Here is a 10,704-nt window from a genome sequence, read left to right as displayed (position 1 = left end):
ATGGTTGCAAAAACGAAATCGATTCATGAGTTGGCGCTGGCAAACCCCGACATGGTGGGGGACAACACCATTCTACCCTTGCCGGCAACGAATAGCAGCCAATTCGAGCCCGCATTTGCAATGAACAAGTTCTAAAGTTGGTGGGGATCAAGTCAATTGTGGACTTGTTTGTGCGTGCGTGTAATAAGTCGCGCATGATCGATGAAAACTATCTGGAGTAACCGTAAGGGCGAAGAACAAACTTGATGTGCGGTGAATATTCGATTGATCTGAAACTGTAGAATTGGAGGATCGTTTTCAGACTACATTTCAGACTTGCGGCAATCAATACCCTTTGACGTATGAGCGATACATCCTCCGGAGCCTACCAATAGCGGCACCCCCGACAATTCGAATCGCAAACTTGATCTGGTAAAGCGTTTCGGCGATCGTCTCTTGCCCATCGTTGTCTCGACCCGAGTACTTGTGCCCTTGCCTCGGTCGGAACAAATGCGAACGCACGAAGGAATCGGTAAACAGCCCAACCATAGCTTTCATGGCCATGTGCCGCCCCACACAAACTCGAGACCCGGCACCAAACGTCAAATCGACGCCCGCAGCAAACGCATCGCCTGCCATTTCGTCCAGCGGGATCAAAACGTGCGTGTTCGGAGCGATATCCAGCCCAGCAACCCCATCAGGAAAGTATCGCTCGAGCACAGGGAACGGGTGAGCACTGCACACGCACTGTCGGATAATTTCCGGTGTAACTGTCTGTTCTGCGGGCGCCGTCTTGGCCCATTCGCCAACCACCACAGCGACGTCGGTCAAGTTAATCGCTGGCGAGACGATAAATGGCTGCAAAATGAGCGAGTAGAACTCCGGCTCCGCCCACTTCTCACCAAACAGCTCGTACAGTCGAGGAGTGCGACGAACCTCCTCCACGCACCACTCAACGGCACGCTGCTTGACCTCGCAGTCCGCAATTCCTTTGATCGCGAGTTGCTTGCGCCACTCCCACGCCGCTTGGCACACCACCGCAAACTTTTCGCGGTCAAACTCTCGTTCAAACACCCACTCGTAGAAGCAAGCAACCGACAGCTCGTTCAACTTGGGCGCGTCGATCACCGACTCGGACTTCAGCAGTTCTCGCCCACGGGTCTCAAAAATGGTCGTCAGCTCGGAGATCGGTTGCAGAATTTGGGTGAATTTCGTGAATTGAGTCTTCATCCGTTGCCACTGCTCCCCATTGATCGACTCGAGCGAGACGACGGGACTCCAGGCGGGCAACGACAGCAGCGTCTCGATCAAGTCGCCTTTGTCTCCACTCGACTTGAGAACTCGGATGGCGAGGTCCGCATCGGTGACCCACTTGACCCTGACACCTTGGAAGAACGCGATCAGGTTGAGCAGCAGCGTGCGCAGCGCTTGGGATCGAATGCCAACAGCCACCGACACGAAAACGTAGGCAGAAACGACCGCGAACACCAAGAATGCGCCGACCTGGAGCATCTTGATCTCTTCACCAGTGACTTTCGCTGTTTTTTGTTCGACGTGAGCACGATTGACGTGACAACGGGTTCAATAGTACTGGGGGCGGTAGTAGTATTCATGCTCACGCTGCAAATACAATTCATATTTGCGAATTATGCAGCACACGCTCAGTACTAATACTAAATTTCCCAATTGCAGTGCTACAGCAACTACTCTTGTGTGCACGCCTCCATGACATCAATTTCCGCACAATTACAGCGCAGCAAAGGTTGACGAACACTTGCTGCCAGTGCACCCCCATTAGTGGGTTCACGTCGAAAAATAACACTTGTGAAAATACATGTTTCTGGAAAGAACTTTGTAGGAGACTAAATCTCGCATGATACGCAAATGACAGGTGGGGTCTCTTAGGAACCCAAAGGCGAGCGCCGCATTGTTGGCTAAAATTCACGCCAGTCAGTGTTGTGCAGATACCCACCCTCATAAATTATTTTCGCTCAGTTCACGCTACAAGTAGAAAAGCCGATAGTTTACTGATGGCTACATATATATGTGTAGACGCCAATACGATATACATGATTATACACCAACCAAGTGGCGCCCCTTCGCGGCAGTAGATAGCCGTTCTTCAAGTCCAAATGCATCAGTACGTATCGGTGCACTTTAACATATCGAGTATTAAGATGCATTTCAAAGAATGAAGGCTGTCGCTACTAATTCTGAAATTAGTAGTGATATAGTACTACGATTTTACTAATCTACACTGTCATATACAGATTAGTGTTTATAGTATTTCCAGCTTAGAAATAGTGACGAACAAGAAAAACCTTGCCTCTTCCAGTGTCTTATCACAAATCGGAGAGTCGTAATAAAACACAAAACGACTACAATTGTCCAGAACGATTGCGTGTAACGCCTCGCGGCCACCAGTATCACCTAGCTGTCCTCATGGCGGACGTGCAGCCTCCCGCACAGGCGCCAGACGCCACGCCCAGCGATGTAACCGCTTCGATCTGCATTGCCGATGCCTCTTCTCCCTCTCTCGCAATGGAGGCGTCCTCAAACGCTCTGAAGGCCACGCAAACCACCGATATTGAAGCCATCCAGGTACCCAAATCCGCCCCGGCGGGCGACGTGAACGACCCCGCCACGTACAAGCGCAGCCAGGACCCGGACTGGAAGAACACGGGGCTGGACGACATCTATGCCACGTGGGACAAGCTGGTGCCCGTGGAGGAGCTGCCCAAATTCGAGGAAATGGGTCTCTTCCTGGTGGAGCACGACCCCCAAACGGCCCGCGAGCTGGAGAAGGCCTTCGTGCTGCTGCGCCGCAAGTTCAAGTGCCTGCCCAAGAAGTCCCAGATGAAGTTCGTTCTGGGTCTCTTGGTGCAAAAGGGCGAGGCGCCCAAGGGCCTGGCGCTCGAGAAGCTGCTGGTCAAGAAGGCCCAGAAGAGTCAGTCGGGCGTGCTGGTGGTCACGGTGCTCACCAGTCCGTACCCGGCGGTGGGCGGCAAGAAGCAGCGCTTCAGCTGCCAGTGGAACTGCTACTACTGCCCCAACGAGCCGGACCAGCCGAGGAGCTACCTGCATGACGAGCCCAGTGTGCTGCGCGCCAACCGGAACGACTTCGACCCGGTGCTTCAGTTTTGCGATCGCTGCGTGACGCTGGCGATGAATGGCCACCCTGTGGATAAAATCGAGCTGCTGGTGCTTGGAGGAACGTGGGCGTCGTACCCCGTGGAGTACCAGGAGAATTTTATTCGCGACCTGTTCTACGCAGCGAACACGTTCTTTGACCGGGAGAAGCGCGAACGCCACAGTCTGGATGAAGAGAAGCTGGAGAATGAAACTGCGGCGGTCAAGATCATTGGTATCACGTTGGAGACTCGACCGGATTGCATCACTCCGGAGGAGCTGCGTCGATTCCGTCGGTATGGATGCACGCGTGTGCAATTGGGCATTCAGCACACGGACGACGCAATCTTGAAAAAAATCAACCGTGGATGCACTTCTGCTGACGCGGTGCGTGCGCTGAAGCTGCTGCGCGACTGCTGCTACAAGACCGATATCCACCTTATGCCCAACCTTCCTGGCAGCGACCCGGAGAAGGATCGTGCCATGTTCGACTATGTGCTGCACTCGCCGGACTTGCAGGCTGACCAGTGGAAGATCTATCCGTGTGAGATCACCCCATGGACGGTAATCAAGAAGTGGTACGACGAAGGTAGTTACGTGCCGTACCCGGACGACAAGCTTATCGACCTGCTGATGGACGTGAAGGCGGAAGTGCACCCTTGGATCCGTCTCAACCGCGTGATCCGCGATATCCCTAGCCAGTACATTCTGGGAGGCATGGATGAGCCCAATTTGCGTCAAGTTATCTGCAACAAGATGATTGCCCGAGGCACGCCATGCAAGTGCATCCGATGCCGTGAGGTGAAGACCGACGATGCTGCTATCGCTACGGCTGAGTGCGTTGTTCGTGAGTACGAGGCCAACGAAGGAAGCGAGTACTTCATTAGCTTCGAGACCCCGGACCGCTCGAAGATCTGTGGCTTTGCCCGGCTTCGTCTCTCGCAGTCTGCTGGTGGTGGCGTATTCCCGGAGCTGGAGGATGCCGCGTTGATCCGCGAGCTTCACGTGTACGGCCAACTTGTGGCTGCGATCGCTAAATCTAAGAAGGCTGCAGTCAATGCTGCTGCAAGCGACGCGGAGGGCTCGCACGCTCAGCACACAGGCTTCGGTACGCAGTTGATGATGAAGGCGGAGGAGATTGCCCGCGCTCACGGGTATAAGAAGATGGCTGTGATCGCTGGTGTGGGTGTTCGCAACTTCTATCGGCGGTTGGGCTTTGAAGTGGAAGGTGAAGGTGAGCTGATGATCAAGCACCTGGAGGATCTGCCTCCATCTAGCGTCTGGTCAAAGGTGAACTCGTTCGTCTCCGACAGCATCGGTAAGGAGTTGACGACTGGACAGTTGAGTACGATTGCGATCGCTGGTACAGTCGCCCTTAGTGTCTTGGCTGCAGTTGTGACCCGGAGAAAGTAAACTTGATCTACTTCACAAAAAGTTTAGTCCCGCAGTTTGACGAGAATATATCCACGGTGTAACTTGTGAATAACGATGCAATAGATTGAAAACCTTCCTTGTTTTTATCGTGGGCAAGCACGTGGAAACACTGTCGTGGTAGAGCCGCAGTAGATCTTTGTCGGAAAAACAATCAGCTTAAAGTGATGACATGGGGTGGTGGGGGGGGGGGCGGGGAGGAGACAGTACGCTACGCTTTAAAAAGCGTACCGTGCTGTTTTCTGCATTTGCTTGTGCAATCCGATTAGTGTCAAAAACTCCCGTGCTTCTTTGTCGCTCAGCAGGAAATCACTTATTCCAAACGTCAAGACTAACGCTGCGGGAGTCTCCACCCCACTACCATCCAGAGCGTGTGTCGCAGTGATGATAACATGAATATTGCGGTATCCGTGGCGCAGTTCCACCAATGCAACATTCCAGAAATCGTTGTCGTCGTATTTGTCTAAGGCATCGTCGATCATAATCACGTGCTCTTGATATCTGATTCGCTGGTGTAGACATCGAGACATCGAGTCCATTCGAGCGTAAAATCTCGTTCGTCATAAATGAGATGATGTTACAGTTCAGGTGGGGGGGGTAACAGTGAGCAAAAAGCAGCAATAGCGACGTTTTCAGTAGCTTCTGGCGACGTCAAGAGGATGAATCGGTTCCGACAATCCTTGACACTGGCATACACTAGATTCAAGAGGCCCTTACGCGCAAGATGAGGCATGTTAATGTGCAAACCATTAAGCTCTACTTGAACCGGTTCGATCGGCACCGAGTGTCTCGGAACAACTTTCACGATAAGCGCGTGGTCTTCATCTGGTTCTGCATCGTTCACTTTGGTCGACGGCTCGAGGACCACTGTTGCCTTGAGACTTGAAAATCGACTCCGATTAATACTGGTGGGGCATTGACAAAGACGCCCTATAAAGTCCGCGAGGTTATTAACGCCATCCGTCAACCGGACCCGCTGCCGATATGGAATCACTTCCCCATCGCCACCAACTAGGAAAATGATACTCGACTTTCACTCGACTTTTTTATTTTTTTAAAGAAACCGCCCCTGTTGGTTTTCAAAATCAATGTACTAACCAAATCTGTTTGAGGTGAACTCTCAGCACCAGTATAAATTAATTTACTCAACTGCAATACAACAACCTTGGTAGATCACTTCAACATTTGGCTTCAGTACTGAACCAACTGGCGGGGATAACCGTAATGAATCATTACGTGATTTCGAAAACCTCCAAAAAAAGTTGCCGAAGCAAATCAAAACACCACAATGTCGCGCCAATGGACCGAAGAGCTGGAAGAGTTGCTGCTGGACGTCACCGGTCGCTTTGTCTCTTGGCCAGAGCGACTGCAGGAGTTCGTCAACGTCCTGGAGCGTCGAGAGTTCACTCGGATGCCCACCCCTCCCTTCACAGAGGAGGAAATGCAGACCCACTTCAAGGAGCTCTGCGAACAGGTTCCGATCGAAGTTTGCAGCACTCGCTCCATGACATGGAGCGCCAAGCGGACGGAGCTGCTGCTCTCCATCGACAGCAACACACCAGGAGAGTCCTACGAGGTGAAGACGGTGCTGTTCAACCAAGCAGTCAAGGAAAAGGGGTGGACGTTCTCCGCCTCGCTGTTACAAGTGAAGAAGAAACTCATGGCAATCTCCAGCAGGAGAAATTTAACTACTAGCAACTCTACACAATCGGCACAGCCCATTCAAGAGAGGGTGACGCAGATCCAGGTGGCAAACCAGGTTAGTAGTAAGCGCGAGAGACAAAAGGTCGACGACGTTCGTGACACGAACCCCAAGCACCAGAAAATTGTGAGCAATTCCAGTGCTGCAGGTGCTACAACTAGATCGAGTACTGCTGCAAACAGCAAGCGTGCCACTGCTGCTGCAGTTGCTGCTGATAATTTACTGCGTGGGAGTGCGAGCGAGAAAGAGCATTTCTGCCTCTCTATGAATGAATTCAGCGGTCTAGAGAGTGAAACTGAGAACGACGGCGGTGCCACTGTCAACGCTACTGCACGAGGGAAGAACGATAGTGCCGGTGGTGCTTCTAGTGCCGTGATAACTCCTGGTCATTTCGGTTGCAAGTCGGTTCCTATTGCAACGATGCCCGTGCACAGTGACGACGAAAGTGGCTCAGAAGTGGGCCCAAGTGATGAAACTTCGGATGGGACCCATGAACAAGGCACATCGCTTGAAGCGGAGGAGACTGGGTGTACTGGACAAGCAGAAACTGGTATTAGGGCTGGCGCTCTGAAGAAAAACGAGGGTGGTATCGTGGCAGTGGGGACATCCGGATTGGGCAACATGGCTACTCACCTGCGCTCGCTGGTGAACAATAAGCTGATGAGCGACGTGACTTTTCTAGGTAAAGCAACTACTTCACTGAACGCATCACTCCTGTGAAACTGACAGTGTTGGCATGCTTGTTTTTCAGTTGAGGGAAGTGAAATATTTGCCCACAGGTGCATTTGCCTGCGCTGCAACTACTTCAAGAACATGCTTGCTGGAGAGGTAAAGCAAAAGTGGTCGATGCGTCCAAATGATAAAATGCTAACGAAACCTGTTGCAACGGTAGACCGTCCAAAGTAACGCTGACCCCGTGGAAATTTCGGGTGTAAGTAAGAGGGCGTTCGTCGCTGTGCTCGAATATATCTACACAGACTCTCTTGATGTCTCTGAAGACTTTGTCATGGAAATGTTTTCCGCCGCGGACCATGTAAGGCTTATACTAGTGGCAGTAAAATATCTTGCTGACTTACCAGCACTGATAACTTTATGGGTCGTTGTGCTGCGCAGTACGGCATGGAAACCCTCAAACAGATATGCTCGCAGAAACTGTTGAACTCGGTGGGGGTCGACAATGTCGCGAATATTTTGCAGCTAGCCGCTGAACACGGCGATGCACCACTTCAAGCCGAGTGTTTCATCTACACGCTCCGCAATCTAGAAGCTGTATCGAAAACGAAGGCGTTCCAGGAAATGGCTCACAAAAACCCGAACATGATGGTGAAGATAGTGCAGCAACTGTCTACTCGTACCTACGCAGCTTAGTCGGTCGGTTTTGGGGCTGCATTAATGCTTTTCAAGTAGCCTGCAAACCGTTTAGAAGGCTGCAACAACTTCATGCACTATCTTGGATATTCATTGATCGTGAATACCCGTAGCCACGATGACGTCCGTCGTCAGCGCATCTCGAAGACGTCGGGCTGTCTTTTTCAAGGAGGTGGCTGCATACTTCTCCATCTCCTTGCGGAAGTACGGGTTTCGCTCGCGCTTCATGATATTGCTCATGCCTTGTGCCTTTAGTATACGCCATGACTTTTGGTGCTTCGCAGGAATTCAACTTTTCATTAATCGTACAAAACTTCTCAAGCACACAGCATAAACTACTACAACCAAGCACAAAACTAGACAAGGTGAATCAGGGGCGCCATCTTCTGCACAATCCATACCACGAGCTCGGGGTTTCGGCGTGCTATTTCCATGAACATCTGCGTGTTCGCGACGGCTTCAATATTGTGAAGCATGTAGGACCAACATTTGTCTCGGAGCGATGCATCATCGTGATCAGCAGCGACCGCCAATATCTCCACCACGTTGTGGATACCCACCAATGCCTGCAATCTTTGAGAGCAATCAGCTTGGAGTCTTTCGATTCCGTACTGTACATGAACAAAATCAGTCAAATAAATAAATGAAAATCGTCGACAACGAAAGCTTACTTACTCGGTTCGCAGCGACAAACAGCTCCATCGCATTATCGTCCGAGACATCGATATAGTCCGTGTAAACATATTGCAGCAAGAACAGGAAAGTTTTCCGAGTCACGTCTGTGATCAACACGTCCTGCGTATTGCCCCCAGAGTCCTGTATACGCATTACGGAAAACACGTTGTAATTCGACTAGTTCTCCACAGACACGTGCCGCAGAACGAATACTGCAACTTTCCTGCTCAGAAAACAGTGCATGGAACTTGCTGTAACGCGCACAGATATTCTTGTGTGCAAAAATTCGGCTTCCCTCGACTACGTAGATGCACGATACCCACAACATTCACACCATCACTAAACTCATCAAGGGTGGCCTCAGTTTTAAGGGAAAGCTGCAATTACCTAGGAAGGTCACATCGCGAAGCAGCTTATTGTTCACCAGCGAGCGCATGTGCGTTGCTATGGTGTTGTCCTGAGAATCTCCCACCCGCTCCACGTCGTCGTTCTTCATCTCTTTTTGACCTTCGTATCTTGTATCTTGGTTGAATTTGTCGAGCTTAATATCCTCCATCGATTTGAAATGGTTCTCCACTTCACTTCCGTCCACACTATTGCCCTCACCAACGTTACTAGGCCACGCAATTTTCTCAGACGCGACTCCATCCCCAACTTTCTGGCGCTTAGACCCGTTGCTCATACACTTCGTCCGTTTATCACTAGGCTGTGATGCGTCGTTACCGAGCTCGTCGTTCCGCGCCGGGTGGGGATGAGCCTTAGCCGAGAGATTGGCATCATTTCTTGATACCTGCACGAGCTTCGCTTTGACTTGTTGTAGCGTAGCTACTTTCCAACCATTTAACCTCGCAGATCGATTGAAGACCATCGTCTTCGCTTCCAACGACTCGCCCTTCGTATTCCTGTCAATACTCGTCAGAAGTTGGGTTTGACTGGCCGACCAGCGTACAAGAAGGGAGGTCGCGGGTTCAGCGGGAACTTTTTGGAACAGCTCCTGGAAGCGAGAATGCATCGTAGCCGTTGTAAAATCTTGCTTGGACGCTTCAACGGCGTTTCTTGTCTTCAGCGCGCTGTTGAACTGGTACATCCTCACCAGCCAAGTGCTGTAGCTGCCAGCCGTGACCAACAAAAGATCATCCAGTTCGTCAGTCCATTGCGGCGTCGCCATAGTGGACAAAGCTGCTCCAGCTCGAAGTTCCAAGTGATAAGGTGTACACAACTGTCGGGTCCATAAAAAAAATACGAAAGTCACTTCCATTTAAGTACACCGGTTGACTAACTAACACATGCAATTTTCGTTACACCCAAATTGATCGATCTTGCTGTTTGCGTAAATTTCCAACCGAATTGGCCATAGCAGTAGACGCTGCGGCAGCTGCCGTGGCGGAGGCGACAGCAGTATTTGCAGCAACTGCAACCGAAGCCCGTTGGCTTGCAGTCAACGATTTATTTAACGCCATGAGAACTTCCTGCATCGACGGACGCTCAGCGGGGGAGTCATGGAAGCAGTTCTGCATCAGAGTCTGCAAGGAGGCTGGAAGCTCCTTCGGTACCGGAAGACGCTCTCCGCGTAGAACGTGCATCATGGCCTCAACAGGAGTCAGAGACGCAAATGGTGGAGAGCTCGTGTAGGTTTCCCACATTAATACACCAAACATATACACGTCGGAGTCGTACGAAAATGCGTGTGGTGGTTGCAGCGACTCAGGAGCCATATACTTGACAGGGCCCACAGCGTCCTTCATGAGCATTCCGGCCGTTTCGGATTTGACACGGCGGCAAAGCCCGAAGTCGCAAATACGAACATGATTGCCTTGGTCCACAAGACAGTTGCGTGCAGCAAGATCACGGTGGATGAAGCCACCTTCGTGAATATTTAGCAGGCCAGCAGCAGCGTCCTTGAGCATTCCAGTGCGTTCATCAATGGTTAACGTAGAACTGTTGGTTCCACGCAGATTGTCTTCCAAACTACCGTACGGAAGATACTTGGTCACTAATGCCAACGGGAATTTTGTATCAGTAGATGCTCCCACAAAAGGAACAATGCACGGGTGATGACCAAACATATTCAGCATCGCGGCTTCATGCTGGAATTCGCGCACAATCTGGGAGGTAGTCTCTCCAAATTCGCTAGCGCGAATTGTTTTAACAACCACATCTTGGCCGTCCAATGAAGCTCGATATGCGTCGCCAAAATATCCCTGGCCTACCAGCTCTTTCATTTCCAGCGACCGGAAAGGAATTTCGCGATAAGTCTGCTCCATCACATCCATCCAGCCTTCCAGCACATCAGCTTCAAGTTCACTCGAGTCCATCGTGCGGGATCCAACTAACACAAACGAGTTCAGAACAGCGACTGAGGAACCGACCGTGATGCGAGCTTTGAACAATACACGCCCAAACGCCGCGCCATCCGTGCA

The 10,704-nt window shown here is 51.2% G+C and overlaps 5 protein-coding genes across 6 annotated transcripts; 2 read left to right on the top strand and 3 right to left on the bottom strand.

Annotated features, from left to right (window-relative positions):
- Positions 1-324: 324 nt before the first annotated feature.
- IUM83_13651 (RxLR-like protein) lies at positions 325-1,491 on the bottom strand (the record flags this gene model as incomplete). Its single annotated transcript, XM_067938345.1, has 1 exon — positions 325-1,491. The coding sequence occupies one exon, from the start codon at positions 1,489-1,491 to the stop codon at positions 325-327; it is 1,167 nt and encodes a 388-aa protein (XP_067797949.1).
- A 930-nt stretch (positions 1,492-2,421) lies between these two features.
- On the top strand, positions 2,422-4,521 carry IUM83_13650 (putative elongator complex protein; the record flags this gene model as incomplete). Its single annotated transcript, XM_067938344.1, has 1 exon — positions 2,422-4,521. One exon carries the CDS (start codon positions 2,422-2,424, stop codon positions 4,519-4,521), a length of 2,100 nt encoding a protein of 699 aa, XP_067797950.1.
- Positions 4,522-5,827: 1,306 nt separating this feature from the next.
- Positions 5,828-7,609, top strand: IUM83_13649 (TD and POZ domain-containing protein 4; the record flags this gene model as incomplete). Its single annotated transcript, XM_067938343.1, has 4 exons — positions 5,828-6,923; positions 6,993-7,069; positions 7,134-7,274; positions 7,355-7,609. 4 exons carry the CDS (start codon positions 5,828-5,830, stop codon positions 7,607-7,609), a joined length of 1,569 nt encoding a protein of 522 aa, XP_067797958.1.
- Positions 7,610-7,965: 356 nt separating this feature from the next.
- Positions 7,966-9,452, bottom strand: IUM83_13648 (Kelch repeat-containing protein; the record flags this gene model as incomplete). Of its 2 annotated transcripts, none has more annotated exons than XM_067938342.1 (4): positions 7,966-8,220; positions 8,285-8,425; positions 8,478-8,584; positions 8,672-9,452. In XM_067938342.1, 4 exons carry the CDS (start codon positions 9,450-9,452, stop codon positions 7,966-7,968), a joined length of 1,284 nt encoding a protein of 427 aa, XP_067797872.1. The 2 variants fall into 2 exon arrangements, with proteins under 2 accessions (XP_067797872.1, XP_067797871.1); XM_067938341.1 differs by having other exon boundaries at positions 8,195-8,206.
- A 130-nt stretch (positions 9,453-9,582) lies between these two features.
- On the bottom strand, positions 9,583-10,599 carry IUM83_13647 (serine/threonine protein kinase; the record flags this gene model as incomplete). The annotated part of the gene is made up of 1 exon (XM_067938340.1): positions 9,583-10,599. The coding sequence occupies one exon, from the start codon at positions 10,597-10,599 to the stop codon at positions 9,583-9,585; it is 1,017 nt and encodes a 338-aa protein (XP_067797804.1).
- Positions 10,600-10,704: the final 105 nt, after the last annotated feature.

This window comes from Phytophthora cinnamomi (assembly GCF_018691715.1).
Source record: "Phytophthora cinnamomi strain GKB4 chromosome Unknown Contig12, whole genome shotgun sequence".
In the NCBI taxonomy this organism is placed as follows: domain Eukaryota; phylum Oomycota; class Peronosporomycetes; order Peronosporales; family Peronosporaceae; genus Phytophthora; species Phytophthora cinnamomi.
Note: the sequence above shows the minus strand (reverse complement) of the source record. Positions and strands in the feature narration are given on the sequence as shown.